This window comes from Zootoca vivipara, chromosome Z1, assembly GCF_965207765.1.
Source record: "Zootoca vivipara chromosome Z1, rZooViv2.hap1.1, whole genome shotgun sequence".
In the NCBI taxonomy this organism is placed as follows: Eukaryota; Metazoa; Chordata; class Lepidosauria; order Squamata; family Lacertidae; genus Zootoca; species Zootoca vivipara.
Window position 1 is genome coordinate 34,384,634 of NC_142583.1, and position 23,688 is coordinate 34,408,321.

A 23,688-nucleotide genomic window follows, 5' to 3' on the forward strand; every position below is an offset into this window, starting at 1 on the left:
GTGTCCCTGAAAAGAGCAACTCCACCATCTGTGGCTTCTATTGTCACCTCAGCAAATGTGGTATGGCAATCCTAAGGGGCAGTGATGTAGTGGGGTAAGATTTCATACAAAGGGCCAAGCTGCACAGTACTAGATAGTCTAAGATTTGATCTTGGCTTAAATCAGGGCTTCCCCAGGGAGAACTCACAGGAACTCAGTTCCGGCTCTCAAGTGGGTTATGGGACGTCTTAGGTGAGCACCATTGAATGAGGGAGGTGTTCATGGTGAGTTCCGGCATCTCTTTTTCTAGAAAAATAACACTGGCTTAAATACTTTTTAGCAAATCCATAGCAAACCCAGAGTTTCTCACTTCAGACATTAACAGGGAACTCTGGATTGAGCAAACCAGGACTAGAATTGCCAAAGCTTAATTATTTGTTTTACATCCTACCTTTTCACCAAGGAGGTTAAGGTGGTTTACCTGGTTTCCCCCTTCCCCACTTTAACCTCACAACAACCCTGTGAGGTAGATTAGTCTGACAGATAGTCTGACAGATAGTAACTGGCCCAAGGTCACCCAGGGAACTTCAGGGCCCAAAGGAGAGCAGGGTTCACATCCACCCACCAATCCTAGTATGTGAAAAGAGCTGGGGAGGAGCAGAGAGGGGTGAGGACAGTGTGTGTTGGTGAGAAGCTCACACCAAACCATAGTTTACCAAGTCACCTTTGTTAAGTGCACGACAGCCCACTGATCTGAACTTGGCGTAGGGAGTGGGTTTCTACCATGCCCCCCTCCTTTTTTCTTTGCTTCTAAACACCCCCCCTGTTTGGATAAGGAAGATAAACCGAGTGGCCATTCTAATAGTTGATTTCTAAAAAGGGTGGGATCGCGGCGGGAGAAAATGCACTCTGCGTACGCACAGAGACACAGCGCTCCTGTGCAGCTTCAGAAACCGCAGAAGCAGCAGTCAGCGGCGGAACCCTCGGCCCAACAACGCGCTGGCAATAGCCTTATCATCCGTTGCTCTTTCCTCTTTTACAGCACCTGTTCTTACGCGGCCAGTTGGCAGCCGTCGAGAAAGAGGGAGCGCGCACGGGAGTCCAGTAGCTCGCTTGAACTTTGCACGACTTTTCGGTTGCTGGTGCCGCCGCCGCCTGAACAAGAGCGAACGTCACCCTGCGCCGCAGCCGGGCACGCCTGACTGACTGGCCGCTCCTGCCTGGGCTTCCTGCGCGCTCCTCCTCCTGCTGCTGTTGCGGCGGCAGCCCTTCCTGCAGTGGCGGCGGGAGCTGGAGAGGGGGGAGGATTCCTTCTTACCACAACCACCTTTTCCCGCCAGACCTGGAAAAGGAGGAGGAGGCGGAGGCGACAGCGGGGCAGGTTGGGGCCGCCGACTCCGAGTGGAGGGGAGGAAAGGAGGATCTTTGGGTAGTTCGAAGGAGACTCCAGAACTGGCCTGTGATAAGACCATAGAAGGCTCTGTGAGGAGGAGAGTTGGCGCGAGAAGGGAGGGCGCGCAAGAATTCGGGGTGGAGCAGACCAAGACGCCGCGCGCGCGTTCGTGTGTGTGTGCGCGCGTGTGTGACAGAAAGTAGCTCTGAGGTTAAAAGAAAGAAAGAAGGAGAAAAGGGTTGCTTTTCAGGGGACTCTCGCGTTACGTTGGGTTTTTTCAACTCCTTCCAAGCAAAACTTCTGGGGCGCAAAACTGAAACCAGGTGCTGCTCCTTGGGAAAGGCGAGCGGGAGCCTGGAGTGAGTTTGCTCGCCCGCTTCCTTGCTTATCCTCCTCCTCTCCTCCCTCCCTCCCCCCCTTCCCAGCCTGCCTGGGTCGTGGCTTGCTGCTGCTCACTTTTATTTTCCTTTCCCACCCATTCCGAGCCTCCGCCCCCTCCCTCCTTCTCCTCAGGAGCGATGAGGGGGAATGGCAGAAACACGTGAAGGCGAGGAGAGAAACAAACCCGGGACTCCCAGCCAGGGGGTGAAAGAAGCTGGCTCGCCTGGCAGCGTCGTGGCTGCTTAGTCGTAGGGAGAGAGCAAGAGAAGCCGAGAAGGTGGTGTGTGTGTGTGTGGTGTCCCCCTCCCCGCTTCCTTTCCTCCCAAAGGGAGCTCTTTTTCCCCACCCCTTTCCCTCGGTTTGTTGGGTAGTTTCTTGTTCCTGAAGCTGACAGGTGCTCCTCCGATCCAGCAGTGCATTCTGGCGCCCCCTTTTCTTCTTCTTCTTCTTCCCCCAGCAACTCTTTTCCAGGATTGTTGCGTCCTCCTTGGGAAGCTGATTTGTGAATCTTAGAAGAAGAAAAAGAAGAAGAAGAAGAAGGGTGGGGGTTGAACCCTGGAGACGCTGGGGGGGAAAGGCTGCCGAGGGAGAGAAAAGTTTTGGATGGGATTATGTGGAAACTACCCCGCTCTTCTCGGCTGCTCGAGCAGGCTCAGTGCTGCTGCTGCTGCTGCTGCTGCTCCTTTCTCGCCAACGCTGCAGGCTTCGCGGGCTGGTGGAGGTGGTGAAAAGGACGCCTCGGGGAGGACTTGATCTCTCGGCAAGTGCCTGGCTTGCGTTGTGTGCCTGCGAAGAGCTTCAACCCCCCCAGCCTGCCAAATGCTCCTCTTCGGGTTCTTCTTGCTGACATCTGCCCTGGTCAGCCCAAGACAGGGAGCCCAAGGCGAGTCCAACCTCAGCAGCAAGTTCCAGTTCTCCAGCGCCAAGGAGCAAAACGGTAAGGCGACCCCCACATCACCCGAGATATCTCTCTTCTCTCTCTCTCTCGTGCGTGTTTTTGTTGTGTCTAGAAAGAAGGCATAATAAAAGTGTTTGTAGTTGCAGTGAGCAACACACGCTGGGGGAGAAGGAGGAGTCGCCGGGACAGGGAGGTTTTTGGGGTGTTTTTTTTGTTTGCATTCCCTTCTTCTTGCTGCTTCTGGGGGGGGGGGGAAGCCTCAGGGGCTGGGCTGTCGTGGAGCGGCTGGGTGACAACTTTTTAAAGGGCGCCTGTGTTTTCACGCTGGAAACAAGAAGCCCTCCCTACTGTTTCCAGCGAGGCTGTAAAGATCTCCTTTGAAACTCGCACACTGGGAGGGAAAACATCGCCCTATGCCAGAGTGAGCCTGGAAAGACTGAAGCCAAAATGAATGAGACTTGGCAGGTCTGACTTCACGGCGTGTTTGTCACTCCAGGAAACTTGTCAACCTCATTAACTAGAGCAGGATAGGTAAAAAGGGCACCAATTAAGCGCTCTAGAAGATAGGGAACTTATTAACTCTTTCTCCGTCCCCCCCCTTCCCTCCCTCTTTGAAAGTGCTCTCTGTGAATTGGTTGGGGTGCCTGTTCTAATTACCTTTTTTGCACACACCCACCCAATATGCCTCTGTACAGTGTGGGCTCCTGGAGAACGACCTCTTACTTTGCACGTGCTGGAAACGAGCTAATCTGCTGTATAGGAAATGAGAGTAACTTTTTAAAGCTTTCAAGTGTACCTGAAATGTTTAGAAAACTCTCAAATGCAAGTTCCTTTGGGCTGCGGTTTAGCAGACCTGTAGAAAGGCTCCTTTCATAGAGGGCAGCTTCAGTGTGTGTAATTTGCTTAGCCTCCAAACTCCATATGATTTACATTATTCAGATTTCTGAAGGCCTTTCCCCCTTGATCTTCTATTACAAAGCCATTTAAAGGAATACTCTGCAAACAGAAATGTTATATGCCATATGAAACCACACCACAAATGTAGGCTGCCTAAATTTAGGCTATTAAACACCCTGTTTTCCAGTGGTGTGTGCTAATGTAAGGGGAAAATGTTTTAGTAGTTTCCTTGCTAGCTAGAAAGATGTGATTTCATCAGGATGCAAAGTAGCCAAACAGACATCAGTAAGAAGCCGGGGGGGGGGGGAATCTTAGACTTGCAGTACGGTAGGAAAAAAGTGAATGTAGTATTGAATGACATATCAGCCTTGAAGATGTCAGTGCAGACCAGTGAAAATCCCTTGTGTTGGCCTTCCTCCATATATACTGTGTGAGGGATTTTTTGTTACAGTTAACAGAGAACCAAATAGCCTCCCCCCCTGTTATATGAATTTGTAGAATGTGCCTTGTGCTATTAAATTCAGCAAGAGGGAATCTTATTGCTGTTGGTTTCTAATGTGATGACATCTGGCACCTGCATAGGGCTAGAGCTACTGATCAAAGTGCAGCCCAGGGATCAGAGTGACTGCAGAGGGCCATGGGAATATGATCAAAAGAGTCAGAAGCCTAACTCTACATCCACAGGAAACTGATCACGCCAACCTTTGTATTTGAAGCTAAGGAAAGCATCTACCTTTCATGACAGTAGAGATTTCTTCACCTTCATTGCCCTCCAGTTCCTCTGTGTGATGGAGGTTTCAGGGTTTCACAGGATTCTGTGATAACCAATGAACAGAAAACCTATATTATACTGTGGTTCTTCTAACCATCCCAGTGGGAACATTTCCTCATGAACAGGTTTAGTTTTGTGGGAAAATGAACATGGTGGCTGATGTTGCTTGTGAATTGCACTGCCTCTGTAATCACATGGGATGTGGGTTGAAGAGATTAAAATTACGCTTTCATCCTTAGTTAAGACAAAACAAGGCCCCCTATTTACTGGTTAGATATGTGAACTGTATTTCCCCTAGGACAGGGGTGGCCAACTCCCAAGAGACTGCGACCCACTCACAGTTAAAAACTGGCAGTGTTCTACCCCCTTTTGGGGGGGTTCAGCAAAGTTGTTGAACTTTTTCTATGAAGGAAGGCCCTGTTTTCTGGGGGGTTCAGGTCAAAGTTGTTGACTTTTTGGGGAGGAGGAAAGCCACATTTTTGGGGGGTGCAGGGCAAAAATGTTGAGTTTTTTTTTAGGGGAGCTAAAGTTGTTGAGCTGCTTTGGGGGGAGCCAGTGATCTACCAGTGATCTATCACAAACGTCCAGTGATCTACCGGTAGATCACGATCTACCTGTTGGACGTGCCTGCCCTAGGAGTTTGGTGATGAATACCTCCACATCTTGTCTTTTCTGCTGAAGGAGGCAATTTCAATAAGGTCCCTTAAAGATATATTTGTATGATCATATGCTTGAGTTTAACAACAACAACAACAACAACAACAACAACAACAACAACACTTTTATAATTTATACCCCACCCGTCTGGGCTTCTTACAGCACATATAAAAACATAGTAAAATGTCAGACATTAAAAACTTCCCATTCCAGGGCTGTCTTCAGATGTCTTCCAAAAGTTGTGTAGTTCTTTATCACCTTGACATCTGATGGGAGGCTGTTCCACAGGGAGGGTGCCACTACCGAGAAAATCCGCTGCCTGTGACTAAACTGCCAGAAGACCCTCAGAGCAGGACCTCAGAGTCTGGGCTGAGTGATGGGTGTGGAAATGCTCATGGGCGTACCCAGGATCAAAACTAGGGGGGGCAAGGGGAGGGGCCAAGGCACGGAAGGGGAGGGGCCACAAAGTGGGCGGGAACAGCGAACTCGCGCTCCGCCGGGCTGTGCCCCTCCCTAGCAGCAGGGCTGGTGGGCGGAGGCGGAGCCCAGCCCAGCGGAGCGCGAGTTCAGCGTTCCTGCCCGCCGCGCCGCGCTCTCTGGTTCCCCGCCGCGCCTGGCCTTGCCAGAGGGCGCGACGGGGAGCTGGAGGGAGGGCGCAGCGCGGCGGGCGGGAACGGTGAACTCGCGCTCCGCCGGGCTGTGCCCCTCCCTAGCAGCAGGGCTGGTGGGCGGAGGCGGAGCCCAGCCCAGCAGAGCGCGAGTTCAGCGTTCCTGCCCGCCGCGCCGCGCTCTCTGGTTCCCCGCCGCGCTTGGCCTTGCCTGAGGGCGCGCCGGGGAGCTGGAGGGAGGGTGCGGCGCGGTGCGGCGGGAATGGCGAACTCGCGCTCCGCCGGGCTGTGCTCCGCCTCTGCCCACCAGCCCTGCTTCTAGAGTAGGGCAGCTGCCCTAACTTGCCGCATGGTGGGTACGCCCTTGGAAATGCTCCTTCAAGTATACTGGGTCAAGGCCGTTTAGTGCTTTAAAGGTCAGCACCAACACTTTGAATTGTGCTCAGAAACGTACTGGGAGCCAATGTAGGTCTTTCAGGACTGGTGTTATATGGTCTCAGCATTTGCTGTCTCAAGAGTCCCCCCAGCCCAACTAGCCAAAACTTTGAATTGTGCTCAGTAACATACCAGGAGCCAGTGAAGATCCTTTAGGACCAGTGTTATATGATCCCAGTGGCTGCTCCCAGTCACCAGTCTAGTTGCCACATTCTGATTAGTTGTAGTTTCCAAATCAACCTCAAAGGTAGCCCCATGTAGAGTAGAGTGCATTGCAGGAGTCTAAGCAGGAGATAACCAGAGCATTCACCACTCTGTGAGACAGTCTGCAGGCAGGTAGGGTCTCAGCCAGCATATCAGTTTGAGCTGGTAGACAGCTGCCCTGGACACAGAATTGACCTGTGCCTCTATGGACAGCTGTGAGTACAAAATGACTCCCAGGCTGCACACCTGGTCCTTCAAGAGCACAGTTTCTCCATTCAGGACCAGGGAGTACCCACCCCACCTGCCCCCACCCCCCCAAAAAGAAATAGTATTTCTGTCTTGTCAGGATTCAACCTCAATCCATTAGCCACCATCCATCCTCCAACTGCCTCCAGAAACTCACACAGGACATTTATCTGAGGATTACAGGGTGCTTTACAATATTAAAACACAAAAATGCATAACATAGTAACAAACAAAAGCAATACCCCCCTTTAAAAGAGGGGTATTGTTTAATTAACCAAAGGCCTAGAGCAGGCACCCCCAAACTCCGGCCCTCCAGATGTTTTGGACTACAATTCCCATCATCCCTGACCACTGGTCCTGTTAGCTAGGGATCATGGGAGTTGTATGCCAAAACATCTGGAGGGCCGCAGTTTGGGGATGCCTGGCCTAGAAGAAGAGGGCAGTTTTTGCCTGGCACCTACATAAAGATATGTAACAAAGGTGCCAGGCGAACCTCTCTGGGGAGAGCATTCCACAAGCATGGAGCCACCACAGAAAAGGCCCAATCTCATGTTGCTGCTCTCGTGGACGCGGCACACGAAGAAAGGCCTCAGATGACGAGTCTGGGTTGGTTCATATGTAAACGTGTAAGCATAATAATAGAGTTGAGAAATTACTAGAACAGTAGCACTTTCTGTAGTACACTTCATAGAGTTTTGATAGTTGTATTTCTATTTTTTTTTACTTCAGTACTCAAGTTCCACTTGGCATGGAATGAGGTATACTAGTGGCATCACTGGGTCTTAAGTGAACCTTAAGTAAATAAATGAACCACAAAAAACACCCCTTTTTGTAATTATACTGTCTTAAGTCTGTTTATATATCTGAACTGCAGGCTACTTTGATTTATAGTCTCTACTTTGGTAGTGCAGCTTGGATTCTAATGTAAATTTTTTCCTAAACCTCCACTTAACGTTCTTATCACATTATTTATTAGGGGACCCCATTAATTCTGGTTGGACTATTTTAACTTCCCATAATTAGAGTGGTTTTTGCGCTCTCCTGTGGCTTAAAACGCTTTGTGCCTGTTAGATTAAGATACCTGAAGCAAGTAAAACTACTTGAAGTTGCCATTGTAATGTAGCGATTCTCGTGGCATTATTACATATACCGTCATAATAAACAGTACTATCAACGGGGTGGTTTTTTTTGGGGGGGGGTGTCTGCTAGCTTGATAGCATGTTTTACTTCAAAGTATGTTCTACTGAATTCAATGGGATTCATTTCCAAGGAAGTGCACATAGGATTGCAGTGTCACAGTCTGATCCTAATTCTATACATTTGTTCTCTAAGGAACAGCGGGAGGTGGTGGAGTGCCTGGCGTGCTCTGGTTCATGGGGTCACGAAGAGTCGGACACGACTAAATGACTGAACAACAACAACAAAGGGAACATAGGATGTTGCATTGTATCTAGTCAGATATTTGCCTGTCCAGCCTAGTATGTGGACTGGCATTAAATCTTTATGGTTTATGGTTTTAAGTCTTTCACATCACCTGCTATCAGATTCTTGTAACTGGAGATGCCAGAAATTGACCTTGGGGGCTTCTGAATGCAATGCATATGCTCTACCACTGAGCTGTGGTCCTGCCTCCTAAATGGTGGCCACTGTCTATTACATAGCAATATTTTATATGGTTCTTTAGACTAGCCATTACATCATGTCAACTGCTACAAGTCCTTCTGACTTTTAACCAGTGAAATGGCAGCAGTAAGTTTTGCTCCAGATTTGCAAATTGTTTCCCCCCCCCAAACTTTCTACCTGTAGAAGGCACTTGAGTACCTTTGAGGAATAAGGTCCTTGCTTCAAGTATCTAAATCATTACTGTAATATTACTTTTAAAGCCCTGCATTACACATAAAGAAAAATATTTTTCATAGCAACTTCCAAGTCTGGTGTTCTCCCCCTTCTCCCTCCATATAATTAGCTGTGTTATGAGAAGCATGCATTTTCCATTGCCTCCCAGGAATTCAAACTGATAGGTGTTTTGAGGTCAGTAAAGCTGGGTTTCCTTATAAAAGAAATACAGTATAGCTTTATTGTGGTAACTTTATCTTTTGCAACAAATGATGCACTAATTGGGAGCCACAAACAAGAAGAAAATGTTTATGTGAAATTTTACACATCAGAACTTTTATTGCTTTCAGCTCAAACATTTTGATCATTCAGTTTCTGCTTAAAATATCAGAATATTGATAGGGGACTTCATAATTTTGAAATACAAATTTAAAATATCTGAAGTAATTTATTCCATAAATATCTTAAAAGAGTAGTCTGCCTGAGCAGGTCATTGTGGTGTTTCTGCTGCTACTGTTTAAATCATATCCATCATGAGAGATTCAAGTGGAAGGCTATAATTCAAACTAAATTGAGCAATTGTAAGTTCCATTGATTCCAATAGAAGATCACTAAACAGAATATTAACACTTCCAACTATTTTCCATAGAAACCAATATGGCTTACAAGTGGCTACCTTGGAATGGAACATGTCCTTGGTCACTAAGGGACTCTCTCTAGGTTAGAATGAATGAACGGATAAATGTGTTAAGAAGACAGACTGAATTAAAACAGTTTATTTATTTGATATTTTCACTGTTTGAACGTAGCCATTTTCTTTTCACTGCATTATGAAAAAAATACCTAACAATTTCTGCCCAGTAGGAAAGTACACAGGTATTTTGTATCATCCAGTCAAGCTTTTATGCATTCCTTTTTTTCTAGAAGAAATTTAAAACTAAATTAACAATTGTTAATAACCCTTACATGGAAAGTGTTTGGTGGAACACTTTGTTTCCTAGAACTGAACCAAAAGTTCTTGGGCACAAGTTTTTCTTTTTCTTGAAAATGCTCATTGCTCACATTTTCACTGCCTTTTGTTGCCTGTTTGTGATCCTGGCATGATTCTAACATTGTGTGCTATGCTGTTTTTTTCTGCTTTTTCTCTCTCAAATGCCAGCGAAAGCAGGAAACATTGTTGCAACACTGATAATGACTGCAAACACCACCATTTGTAGCCCAAAGTCGTTACTTTGTTCTGTTGCATCAAGAGAAAATGGTGTCAACCAGCAGCAGGGATAACTATTGGCACGAGAACAAGGTCACACAACATACATTTATAGCACTTGGAAAGCATTTATAGCACTTGAGAAGCCAAGTTACAGGGAACCAGGCAGAGGGCCTTCTCGGTAGTGGCACCTGCCCTGTGGAACTCCCTCTTACCAGATGTCAAAGAAAAAAACAACTACCAGACTTTTAGAAAACATCTGAAGGCAGCCCTGTTTAGGGAAGCTTGTAATGTTTAATAAATTATTGTATTTTAATATCCTTCTGGAAGCCGCTGGGAAACCCATCCAAATTGGGGGAGGGTATAAATAATAAATTATCATTATCATTATTCCCCACCCCTAAAGCTCCTGAAATTGTATTTTACCTCTATGAGAACTACAGTTTCCAGCACCTTTAAGCTACAGTTCCCCAGATTCTTGGGTAGTGGGGGTAGGGAAACATGCTTTCAATGTGTTTTTAATGTATGGTGCATACACAGCCCAAAGTGTAGCAAACACTTTAGCCCTGTTTTCAGTGCTTTCTCCTTACCCAAAAAAATAAATTCAAAAAGTGTATTACTTTTTTTGTAACTCACAAGTTGGTTGATAAAATTGAGAGTGGATGCCATTTCAGCTGATCCCTAATAAATACATTAAAGTACGTATATCAGCAATGACTAGCTAGCTGTTCCTTCTGGATAGAGTAGAAATGTTGTTTAAAAGAGCGAGCGAACTTGGAGAGTAAGAATGAAAGTGTATCTCTCTGTTTAATGATAACTTTTATACCTACATCGAGGTTAGTTGGTGAATGGTGACTGACTCTAGTATATCATCAAAAACTTCAAAGCAGGGAAAGAGCAATGCATTCTTTGTTTATCATATCCATTCAAAGAAACGTAATGGAATAAAAATGTAAGGAATGTAGTTGTTGAAAGTTGAATGCTAACTAAGAGCACTATAAGCACTGTAAATCCACATCTTGCCAACAACGTCAGTGATTCATAGTGGGTGGCATGCTCTTCATTCTATGTTCATAAAGAGATTGGAATATGTCATGTCAAAAGAAGAATAAATAGTAGAAAACTTAGGCTTCATACACACCACACTTTTAGAGCGCAACCCCTAACAAACCACAGTGCTCAGGAAGGGAAATCTGCCTTGAATGTGCTTCAAAGGTACAGTTTGTATGCAGCCCTATAGTTCTCTCCATTCTTGCTTTTCTGATCAGCTCAACACATTTTGTTGCACCATCTATAAAATATTTTACAGGAGGGCATGTTTTTACTTGGCTAAATCTATAGAAAATGCTTAGCAATGCAGTTTATTGTTATATAAGGCAAATGTTAAATTCTTTATTAATTTGGAAGTCCGGTCAGTATTATTACTATAGTGAGTCACTGGTCTTGCAAGAAAAGGGGCAGGGAGCCTCTAGGCCCAGTAACTAGTGTGGCACTCTCCAGATGTTGTTGGACTACAGTTCATATCCCTGACATATTTCTGGTGGTGGTGGAAGTTGTAATTCTACAGTTACTGAAGGGTATGATATTACAGTGGTACCTCTGGTTAAGAACTTAATTCGTTCTGGAGGTCCGCTCTTAACCTGAAAATGTTCTTAACCTGAGACACCACTTTAGCTAATGGGGCCTCCTGCTGCTGCTGTGCCACCGCAGCACAATTTCTGTTCTCATCCTGAAGCAAAGTTCTTAACCCGAGGTACTATTTCTGGGTTAGCAGAGTCTGTAACCTGAAGCGTTTGTAACCCGAGGTACCACTGTATTCAGGAATAACCTGCCTTTGTGGCCACACCACAAAATACATTTCTCACAAGGAGGAAGTAAATTGATACCTTGGGGTTGTTATTACTCAATTTTCCAGAGAGGAATAGGATGGCATTTTTAGAGTGGAGAAATAGAGAGAGGAACTCTGGGAAAGGGTAGAGTGAATCCTAGTCTTATAATCTGATTATATCATAATGGTTGCAAAGCATCTTGCTCCATCTTTCATTCCCCCAGCTTTGCTTTTAATTTGGATTATTTGCTTGCTCCAGATATTAAGTGTAGATATTATTATTATTTATTGAATTTAAATATCACCCTATACCTGGAGGTATAGATCCTGACAAAGCATTTACCAGCAAAGTAACCAGCTCTGCTTCATCTGTCTCCACACCTTTGGAATTAGTGTTGACATTTCACAAGCAAAAATAAACCTTCATTTTCCATTGTGTTTACTTCCCAGAACAGGTAAAACCATTATTCTAGGAGGATTATTCTAGGGGGATTATTCTAGGGGAAGTTTTTGTTGCAGACTGATCATAATCACCACATTGAGACACCATTAATAAACAAGGGCAATAAAAATGCTAATCTTTCATCATTGCAAATGCTTTCAATATCATCATTTGTGGACAATGAAGCGCCAGACTATATGTTGCACTACAGCCATAATTAACATTAGCCCAATAATCCCTCTTACTGCAAAGCACATTCATGAGTGTGCAATGTGTAGTCTCTGGATATATTTGTACAACACTTCCCCAAATGATCCTTTGTGGTTAAATCTCTTTGGCAGCTCTGTTTATGGACAGAGGGCATGGAGGACCACATAGTTTCTTGGGATTAAAGTGTGGCAAATGCAAGAAGGGATGGTGCTGCCACATTTGAAATGCATCCTTTGTTTCTTGGTCATCAATAGTTTTAAGTGTGTACTTTGGTTAGATACAATTATTCAGACGTACTAAAAGGGTTTTGCTACAGTCATATTCAGTAAGATCATGTTTAGAATCAAGTCATTCATAGAAATTGCTTTTCTTAATTCTCTCTTAAGAAACAATGCATTCTACCAGTTTCTTGGCACACCTAAGGAAACAGCTCTTGGGTGATCTGATACACTGATGTAATTTCATTGAAGTCAAAAGAGAGATGTTTATAATGTGAGTGTATTGTTTCCTAAATTAGTATGGATTGCATTCTCAATGGCTTCAATCCAGTGAAGTCTGGGATATGAGCCGGGAAGGAGTGTACTGATTTTCCCTTCCTGGCAGCCTAACAAGTCTAATGAAATGCTGCTCTGGAGGGTTCTCTGACCTTTGGGTGGCTTTAACGGAGACTGCCATTAAATGGAGAGCTGAATCCCCCTTCCCACCTAACATGGGCATTTGAATTCCAGACATAGGATTTCAGCAGAAAGTAGCCCTCAGTAGATATGACGGGTTCTCTGAATGACAAAGCACAGGAAAATGTTTTTTGTGTGTTTCTATATGGCGTTTTCATCTACAAAATACCAAAAACCATGTGCAAGCATTGTTCCAAACATTTCACCAGTGGTGGTGAATTTATATGAGGCCACTTCCATCAGAAAGGAGCTTGTTCAACTTGCTTGTGGTTATGGACCTCATTCAAACACTCTAAAACAAAATAAAAGGAATGGATGCAATAACTTCTTTATGGAAAAACTATAAAAAGTTGCAGGGTTGTGTAAACAAATTGGGTCATTTACTAGACATTTAAGTGATGGATTTGAAATCCAAACTCAAGAGTCTGGGTTATTTTACAGCCATCTTGATTATATTTCACCTGTAAAATGAGGCATGAAATAATTTTCTTTTAGTCATTTTATTTAGATGAAGAGTGACAAACTGCATTATTATGAAATTGTGGTAATATTTCATTTCCCATTGTGCTAAAACTTAACTATTGTGGCAAACATATTAGTCATTTTCTTGAGGTTTTCTTTAACAGCTCTAAAGAGATAAGTTATGGAAGGATTATGAATTCCAGGAAGAAAGGGGAGGGGGAAACTAAACTGAAGCCTTGGTTTTGAGATGTTGATTATGATTCAGTAGACAGTAGCCATTCAGTTCATGGGATTCTATTTGGAATGAGAATCACCTTTGATTAGAAGACATTTCTTAGAATTGGAAGACCAAATATAGTACATCCACAGTCATGTTCTAGAAGTCTGTTCAACTTTTCCAGTGAGCGGCATTGCAGCCGGGCCCCTGGGCCCCTGCAGTGATGGGGTGAGAGAGATTGATGCCCCCCTCGTGCCATCCTGGCTGCGTCATCAGCGCTGGGCAGGACCATGACTAATCAGTGACAGTAGGGGCCTGGCCATGGGGAATTTAAACCATGGCATGGGTGGGGCCCCCTCCTCTCTTGCCCTTCACTGTATCCCCTGAACGCACTCACCCTCTTTTGTACGTTTTGCTATGACACGACTTTGCTATGTACAAATGTCAGCTGCCACATTGTTGGGGCCAGGTAGGAATTAATTCCACTTGGCAAATTGGCACCAGCCATTTGGTTTTCACTTACCTTGTAACATTCGTCACACAATTTTGTGAGGTTAGGCATTGGGTAAGTATTTGTTTGAATGGAGGGGAGGTTGTAGCCTCCACCTGCCCTTCCTCATAAAGGGTATCCTGTTAAAGGGATCCGGGGGTGTGGATTCTGTCTGATGCCCAAACATGGGCTAGGGCCATGCCACAACCTCAATGGGGACCCCTCACAGTGCCCCTATTTGATGTAAGTCATAGGGCTACTCCTTATTGGTGGTTTGCCCTTAGATGGACTCCCTGCAGACAGACGAGAGTCGAGATATAGCCTGGCTTCACCCAATGCCTAAACCAAACCACTCAGATCTGAAACCAATAAATTTATGTCCTATTTGAACCCATAAACCTAATACTCATGTCCGTGTGTTTATTATCCACTAGGGGACTGTGGGTCACAGGGCACTCAAGCACTCAGACTTGCAGTGGTTAGTAGAAAAATTGTGTCAATAAGCTATTGAATATTTGATAATAGCAGTCGATTGACCTAGAGTTAAATGCTTTCTCTCAGTGTTCTTCCCTTGTTTTACTTTAATGCTGTTGCCATTTGTGAACAGTCTTCTTTTAATACTATGGCAATTTGGCTGCACTGCTATCTATTCATGTGCCAGATTATAAAGCAGGGAAGGTACACCTGGAGCCCTCCAGATGTTCTGGGCTCCAGTTCCAGCTGCAGTTTTCCACAGGTTTGCCATCACTGTCAGGAAGACTATTTTAATACCCTTCCTTGACTTTGTACCAGAATGATTCTCCTTCTGTGGGAACTTTATTCTCCTGAAATTATTGACCCGAAAAAAGTAGGATGCATAAGTATCTGCTAAACTGGTGAACTAGTTAAACTGAAGCAATTTGTTTGCTTAATGAACGCTAACTCAAAGAGTCATTAAAAGTGTCTGAAAACATATCCCCTTGACATCATCAGGGGTAAATAAGGATGTTAGTTGATGGAAAAGTAAACTGAAAATAGAGTAAAGGCTTTCCTGTGAAGCTTAAAGAGCAAGTTTGGTGGGGAGTGGAGAGTTCTGTAAAGTTAAGCAGAATTGTGTCTGAAAATGAACATTGTCATTTGTAGCATCCTAAGTCTCCTACTTTATCTGGCCACAACATGCATTAAAAGTATTCAAGGATAAACAGAGTATAATGAGAAATGTATTTGAATTCAGTGTTTAGTTTCTAGGTTGGTATGTTGTAACAGTATCAGTCAAGAGGGGAAAACAAGGCCTTGACAACAAGCGAAGTGAGGAATTTATTGTGCCTGCACTAAGTAGGAAAATAAGCCATTTATGACTGATGGCTTAGTAATATCAGAAAGCTGACATACAGAGTTACACTTTCTGAGAAAGCGAAGCAAAATCTCAAATGCTCGGAAATAATGTTATGCAATATGGTTTTGTGGGGTTTTTTTTGGTTTAATTTTTTTTGTCTTGTAACACCCAACCACATCTAGAGAGTAATTATCAGGAAGCAGGGGAAGGAGGAACCAAACATTTAGTCTCTAGGACAGTAGTAACCAACAATTAAATGAGAAATCTCATTTCTGGTACATTGACTTTTTATCATGTCCTTTTGGCCCATGCTCAGGTATGCTCAGGCCATCTGGTTCCAGGATGCAGTGAATTGGGCTATTTGCAAATGGTGTGGTAGGATGGATTTAAAAAACAACACATTAGCTTTATTGGTGGAATGTGATTTTTAGTATGCTTTTTATTAGTTTTCTTACTTAACAAACACACACACAAAATTAACAAAAATAATAAAGTGATAGCATAAAGAAAAATATACATAATTCCATAAGTTCCATAATTCCAGAAGTTCTTACAAGAAAACTTACACCACCATATTCTTAATTCCCATTTACTTATCTTTCTCAATAGACTTCCGTCTTCCTCAAAGTGGGTCTATCTTATGTTTTTGTTATATTGCTTCTTTGACCATTTCCCCATTTCTTTTATTTTTTGAATGCTATACTTATAATCTCTCTTGTAATTTGTGAAAACTTAATTGAAACATGTCCAGGTTTGGGCTGTCTCCTAATTGTCTCTGTCATTTTGCCAGTTCAAGATATTCAAATAATGTATCCCGCCATTCCTCTTTTGTTGGTACTAATTCTCCTTTCCATTTTCATTTGGGATATCTGAGTCTAAGATGCCCAAGAGGAAGGCTTCTGGTTTCTTTATGAAGGTTTGCTTGAACATTTTTTTCAGTTTCTCATAAACAATATCCCAGAAACTTTTAAATTTTTGTAGCCTCACCACATACAAAACAGTGTCCCTTCTGCCTGTTTACACCTCCAGCAAATGTTAGATTTCGTTTTATACATATTGGCCAGTTTGCTGGGAGTTATATACCACCTATAGAACTATTTTCACTAAATTTTCCTTTAATGTATAACAGGCCGTAAATTTCCATTCTTTATTCCATAATCTTTCTCATGCCGATAATTGGATATTTTTACCAAATCTTTCGCCCACTTAATCATTACTTTTTTCACCTCTTTATCTTTCACATCCCACTCTAAAAGAAGCCTGTACATTATGGATATTACTCTTTTCTTATTTTGTATTAATTCTTTGTCTATTTTTGATTCTTCTGTTGCAAAACCCTTTTTCCTGTCTATCTTATAAACTTCATTTAATTGATGATATCATAGCCAGCCCATTAGGAGATGGAATGTGATTTTTAGTCCTGCTATGTCCTCAATAGGAATAGGCAATTTTGTTGATTCTGGTTTGCCATGAAAGAAGTTGGCTTCAATGTTTTTTGATATGTTTTCAAGGGTTCAGAGGAATCAAGACAGGATGCTAATGGGGCAGATTTATGTTTCTTAGGAGGCATTATCAACAGACAAGGGGGAGCTGCCTTATGACCTTGATACAGTTCCCCTTCTTACCTCAAGATAAGCAGAGGAATGGCAGCTTCTATTCAACTTTCATAAGCCTTGTGTTCAACTTTTGCCTTCCTAATGACCTGGGTCCTACCTCTTCAGGGCTTGAGAGCCCACTGACTCCTTCACAGACTTGCAGTAGTAAAAAAAGGGAGAAGCTAATGCAGTTCTAGGTTGCATCAACAATAGTGTCCAAATAAAGAGAAGTCATACCGTAGTATCACTCTATTCTGCCTTGATCAGTCCCACAGTGTTCAGTTCAAGGAACCACAATTTAAAGAATGATATTGACAAGCTGGAGCATGTGCAAAGGAGATTATGAACAGTCTGGAAACAAAACCTTATGAGGAATTGTTGAAGGAGTTTGGTAGTTTTCTCTGAGCATTTCTGGAAAATGCTTTAGGAAAATGTGCTGGCTTTAATGAACACATTCGAAACTTGAATTTAGCCTAGGTAGCTCCTCTTCCATTGCTCACCTTCTTGTCTGCCATTTTCCTTCCTTCTTTTCCCTCCCTCCCTTTACTTTCCCATACTTTTCAAGCTCGCAACTGGAGAAGGAGTAGCAAGGGGAACTGCAGAAGCCAAGGGCTGTGTCTTAAAGTTTACAGTGAGGACTTTTTTCTTAGCGTGCTTTAATGTCAACAGGAATTCTAGAAATTATAGTTTTTATTAGTAAATGAGTCATGAAGAATAGAAACTGCATTTCCCAGAGTTTGCAATGCAGGCTTTGAGCATGCTCAAAAAACTTAATTGCGGAGTGAGAAACTGCTTAGAAAACAGTGCTCTGCTTAACTGTGGCACACGCTGATGTCTCCTAGTCACTGAGTCAGGAGGGAAAAAACCCGACATTTACCAGAGGTTGGGGTTATTTTTTTGGTCTTTCAACATTTACCAGAGTTGATGTCATCCCCCGGATTTAGCCTAAGCTGATGTTTTCTCTCTCCCTGCTCACCCCCACTCCAACTTGGTACGTGTCTGAAAGTGGGAAAGATGGTAGCAGCAGGGCAGGGCAACTGGTATATGAGAAGTTTGATACTGAGCCATTCTAAACGGTGGCAAAATATTTTATTGGTCTTGACTTGGCTCCTAATAATTCGAGGAATACCAAACCAGAATAGATCATTTCCATTCCTCCATTTCCATTCTTTGTTCCTAGTAATTGTGGGGATGTAATATCTTTGTATCAGTTTCACTTTTCCTTTTTAAAAGCTCTCACACAAATTTCTTAAATTGCTTTCTGAATGCACAAGACTTTAACAAACAAATTTGGTTCTATGGAAACATCAGGAATTCATTACGAAAATAGATCTGCACACCTCTTTCTAGATTATGGCTTGTATCATTCTCTTGTAACGTACAGTGGTTTACTTAGCACATCCATGCTAAACCATTGTTTAGCGCTATGGGCATAAACAGGATAGAGCCACTCTGAGTCACATGCTTCTCCCTTCGTCTGTTTAGACCATGAAGCTGGCTTGTTTAACCATTCAGAGTTTATTTCAAATCATGGCCTCTGGATTGTGCATAATAACAAGCCGATTTTTATAGAAAGTGAAACTAAACTCCACTGAAGTTGTATTGCGTATGTGGGAGGAGAAGACCATGGTAGAGAGCAAAGAAGAGTGAGGCTCGTAGAGGTTTCTTCCTGCTGATGCATGTAGCATTAAACCATGGTTTATCATTGCATACAAACATGGCCAGTGAAGGTCAGATATATCTCTTGTGGGCAAAGCTGTACTCCCACATAATAATTTACTGCAACTCAAGTATTAGAATTTCTGATCAACATGTTTTAAACAGTATGCTTAGATTTTGTTAGAATTAAAGTGGCATGATATGAAAACACAAGTTGATAAAATACTAATCTGTGTGGATACATTATAAATTTATTGTTTTTGACCTTGTCTGCTTTCCCTTGCTTTTTCTGGCTCATTTTCAAGAGGGCATATGAGCACAAAAGAATGGCATGTATTTATACATTTGCACATTTTCCCTTTCTCTCCACTTGTGAAACATGCACACTGACCTTTTATGGCCAGTATTGGAGTGTTCCCCTCTATATTTGTGGTGGTTACTAATGAAACCAGATCAAGTATGCTGTTTAATTTAATTGGTATTTTTTCATGAATGTCACATAAAATGTAAAAAAGACTAGCAGTACAGTATTAAAATTTCTCCTGTTATCTTTCTTCCTGTTTGAATAGACTTTGCTCTAACAACCACCGTATTCTAAAAATAAGGCTCTGGTTCTTTGTTGCTGCTTATTTGAGTTGAATCATTGTTTCTATTTCTAAAAATAGGATCTAGACAGAACTTGACTATATTTCTTCTCCTTTACAAATTGCATGGGTACTTTTTCACATGTATAACTTTTGGTTTATTATGTTGTGTGTATCTGTAAAGCAATATTTTAAAAATAGCTGTATTAGGAGCATTACTAACTTATGATAAAGATAAGAATTAGGTCTGATTAGTGGTTTTAGGGCTAATTTGCACACAAATGCCTACATATGAAGGCTGCTGAAAACAGTCTTCTGTGCTGACCTCTATATATGGCTATGTAAGAACTGCCAGCCTGGTGGTGAAATGGGAAGCTGGCAATATTTCAAACAGTATGCCAAGACAGTAAGTTCAAGAACCCAGTTTGTCTCCCACCCTACCCCAGAATAAGAACCCGAGGCACTTAAGTTGAGTGAAGAGCTTAAAGCTTTAATAACACCATAACTGCAATTCATGCATAAAAACGTGGGCTGCTAGGTCTGGAGGCTGATAACTGGCCTCTTACTTCAGCCATCAACATTTCTGAAGAAGCCTACCTGGCTCAGCCAGCCAAATTGGGAACTGCCTCTTCACAAGTGTGAACTGGGGAGGCACTGCTGGCCCATCCTGCTTGTGCTGCCTGGTGTTTAATGAAGGGGATTAGGTGGTTCCTAAGGGTTAGTGCCCTCCTACTTTCCTCAAGCTTGCTAGCAGTGGTACAGGTTGGTGACAGTCCTTCGCCAACTACCTATTTCTTGGGTGCCTGTCATGGCATTACAATCAACCTTTTACCACCTAACTGCATGTCCTGCTACCTAAGATCCAAAAGACCAGATTAACAAATGTCATCATATAATGCAGGAGGCAGAAAAATAGGACCCCCCAGTAGCTAATCAGGAGCTTGACAGTTCCTTTGTTGCCTTCCCAAGGAACAACAAAGCTGAAGCCCATACTGTCTGCAGCCCACAATTGATGAGGGAGAGGCAGCAACACACCCAGCCATCACCTCCCTGACTGACAGACTGACACCATAATCTCCCCTCAGCATGGTCTCTGTTCTGAGCTCAGGGGGTGGCTAATATGTTCTTATATGCAGGGACTGACATTTTGCCATAGTATTGAATTGCTCATGCTAAGCTACCAGTACATAAAGTTTCGGATTTAACAAACCACAATGGAATCCTTTTGGCATCTTGTGTCAGCTGACTCTAAGTGAGCTGGTAGCTGCAGTACCATTATCCTAAAATCTGCAGTACTGCTGCTGAAGTGCAGCAGAGAACACGGATGAAATCTCGGCTCAAATCAAGATATACTACGTCTGCAGCAGTCCCCTGCTCTACCCAGCTACTAACTTTAAAAATAAGAAGATAAGGTTGGTCTGGCATGACATGTTCTTGAGAAACCCATGCTGGTACTTGGTAATTTCAGCATTGTTTTCTGATTGCTGCACAACATCTTCCCTATGGAAAATTCTCTTTCCATTATGCTGCTTGTGTTTTAATGAGTGACAACAATGTAGTGTTTCAAGAAAGGTGTTTTCTTTTATCATTGCTGTTTTACTGATTTGTTTAGCTGTCTAGTTTTGATCTTCTGTTGGTTGTATTATTATTATTTTGAATAGTTTAATTAGAATTGGTTTATCGGCAGATGGTTTTAGCTTCCTTGAGAATCATTCATTGGGAAGATGGAATATACAGGCAACTGTCAGCTTAGGCTGGAGATACATTCCAGGGGTAGCTCTTAAAGCAAAAATCCTGTATAGTCAAAACACTTTGTTTCCAAGGGTGGGTGGGATTGCCAAAGTCGTGCCCCCCCCCCAAGATGCCTGCTCCCTTTTTATTTATTTATGTTTTTGCCAAGTGCATAAAGCTGAATGTGGATGAGTTGCAAATAACCTGTAGATAATGTAATGACTCAATGAATCCATTTATATCTATTTTCTTCTTGTATTGGCCTTTATTTTGTACAAAGTTATTTTAAAAGGTAGACTGTATGTCATTAATTGAAATGGTTAAATACGTACCGGTATATGTATTAGGCTAGCAGGAATGTTTCGGGAAAACCTTAATTCTCCTTAATTGTAGAAGAGGAAGAGGAAGGCATGCCAACACATTTGTTCTACAGCTTTAGGCAGTTCTCAAAAGTAGAGCCTGTCATGCATTTAGATCAGCCTCTTTGCATTTGTGAATAGATAAAAAATAAAATAACACAGCATATATTTCAAAGAATATAATTTTGTGGGTTTGGGTCAAGAAGTGAGGTAGCAGGCAACATGAAGCAGGCAACGTGACCAGGGCTAATTGCAAGCCAAGCCAACTAAACACGTGTTTGGCTGAATCTTACATTTCTAGCAGGATTCTTAAGTTGCTGTTGTAGCAGGAATAAGTTCAGTTGCTTTTATATCAAAGGATGTAAAACAAATGTCCCCCCCCATTTGTTTACATAGATTTGACAGTCTAGCAGTATTTTTGCAGTAGCTAGGAGTAATAGTATTATAAAGAGAGCACTTGGTTAAAGTTGTGAAATACCTGTTTCCAGGGCATATAGCTAGGGATAAACTGATATTTCCCAATCCATTCAATTAGTGCTTTGCTCCATCCAGAATTCTGCTCTTGTCTGTCCTCCAATTTTTTAAAAAATAATAATTCTAAAATTAATTTTGTAGTTGGTGGATGCACAGTTTGCTCTTAGGTGAAGACTTTTCTTTTTTCTGTTAGATTATCCATGGAAATGATATGATACCAAAATAAAATTTTCTTGAAGCATTTTAATATATGTGTGCTTTGGCAACCTATATGGAAGGGGAAATGGGTGAAGTAAAAATATAGCATATTGTGTACGTGCCAATTGCAAAACTAGCTAATTATATAACTAATCCTGCCGAGAAAATGCATTTGTATGTCTGTTAATAAATCAGTCACAGAGCCTGCTTGAAAAGGCAGCTAGCTAGGTGAGAAGACAGCAGGGATCTTAAAGGCTTCAAAAAGATAAAGGATTAGTGGGTGGCTAGCTACAATTGGTATAAAATGAAAGACTTCACAGATATGCAGCATTAGAGAGAACATATGATAATCCTTTAATTTACTAATGGCTGCTTTTCCTCTGCAACAGTAATAAAACAATGTGGGATATTAAAATAGGATATAAAACAGACAGCCATGCTTAGTTTATACAAGTTCAAAGAAGTGACTCTGGGTATTTTCTGTGGTTCAGTTGTATTCACAAAATATGGCAATAGAGAGACAAATGCAGCATTAGCTGGAGGAAACATGATGTATCCTGTCACTGCTTTATCATGGTACTTTGCCAGCATTCTCCCTGTAAAGGTAAAGGGACCCCTGACCATTAGGTCCAGTCACGGATGTCTCTGGGCTTGCGGCGCTCATCTCGCTTTACTGGCCGAGGGAGCCGGCGTACAGCTTCCGGGTCATGTGGCCAGAATGACTAAGCCGCTTCTGGTGAACCAGAGCAGCGCACGGAAACGCTGTTTACCTTCCCACCGGAGCAGTACCTCTTTATCTACTTGCACTTTTTTTGGGGGGGGGATGCTTTTGAACTGCTAGGTTGGCAGGAGCAGGGACTGAGCAATGGGAGCTCACGCTGTCACGGGGATTCGAACCGCCGACCTTCTCCCTGTAACAATCTCTAAAACTGGCCTGATGGTCATGGTGTGTGCATGTACATACAATGGAAGGTAACTTGAGCATAAGTTCCAAAGGCCCTGGAGGGGTGGAATTTGGAATGTTTTAAATATATACATAGTTTGAATATTTGAAGCTTTAAAAAATGCTTTGCTGTGTGAAGGACTGATTGATTGAGGTACCAGACACTTATTGATGGGAAATACCTTAGTAATTTGGTAATACCTCTACTTCTCTTAGAGCAAGATTCTTTATGAAACATATTGGATTGAAGCCAATGTTGCATAAGCTTTCTGATTTCTCAATGGGACTTCCTCTTCATCTCCTCCCATCTGCACCCCCTGTACTTTGCTTGGAAGAAAGAAGCTCAAATCTGTTCCCAAATGTTGGGGGCACACAGGTGGCTACATGGGGGAGGAAGAGGAAGGTCCTACTGTGTCAGCGAAGCTGCTCCACATAAACATGGACTAAACATGGACACCAAAGGTTTTTCCAGGGAAGAGGTAAGGGAGAAGTGAGTACAAAGCTCAGAGTTCATTCACCAAATGCCAAAATGTGACAGAGAATATGCTTCAAGCCATAAAAATAACTTCTAATTAGACGGTGGCAAGTGCTATTGGGACTGTGTTCATGCTGATGATGTTCCTGCCTGCCATTAAGGTTTCAGACACTGCAAATCCTTTGGGCAGATGGGCAGGTCACGTTACCGGTAGGTAGGAAATGACGATCATATGCATTTGGGCAGCAATAACAAGAAATGCACATGTGAAGTCCTTAAAGAAACATTGAGTTGCTGGATGTCAAAATCTAAGATACATAAGCATTCTCAGCAGCATGAGCTTTTTCCATGTACAGGATCAGCAAGGCAGGTGGTGAGACTTCTGTCAGGGAGAATAGTTTTAGATTTTTTGGGTAAAATGGAATATTTTGGCATAAGCTGAGCCTATATAAAAGGGGTAGGCTCAACATTAACTGAAATGGAATTAGACCGTTGATGCCTTAATGTTAGCAAGACTTG

At 42.8% G+C, this 23,688-nt stretch overlaps 1 protein-coding gene across 2 annotated transcripts in view; it reads left to right on the plus strand.

The window, feature by feature from the left end:
- Positions 1-1,230: 1,230 nt before the first annotated feature.
- The window catches only part of PDGFC (platelet derived growth factor C), a 112,195-nt gene continuing 89,737 nt past the window's right edge, over positions 1,231-23,688 (plus strand). The window contains exons 1-2 of one of the 2 annotated variants that reach the window (XM_088661087.1): positions 1,231-1,360; positions 2,211-2,690. In XM_088661087.1, the coding sequence (XP_088517213.1) occupies positions 2,573-2,690 (118 nt within the window). In that variant the 5' untranslated portion in view covers positions 1,231-1,360; positions 2,211-2,572. Of the gene's footprint in view, positions 1,361-1,423; positions 2,691-23,688 lie in introns of those variants that run through there. The other variant, XM_035111586.3, reaches the window with a different exon arrangement.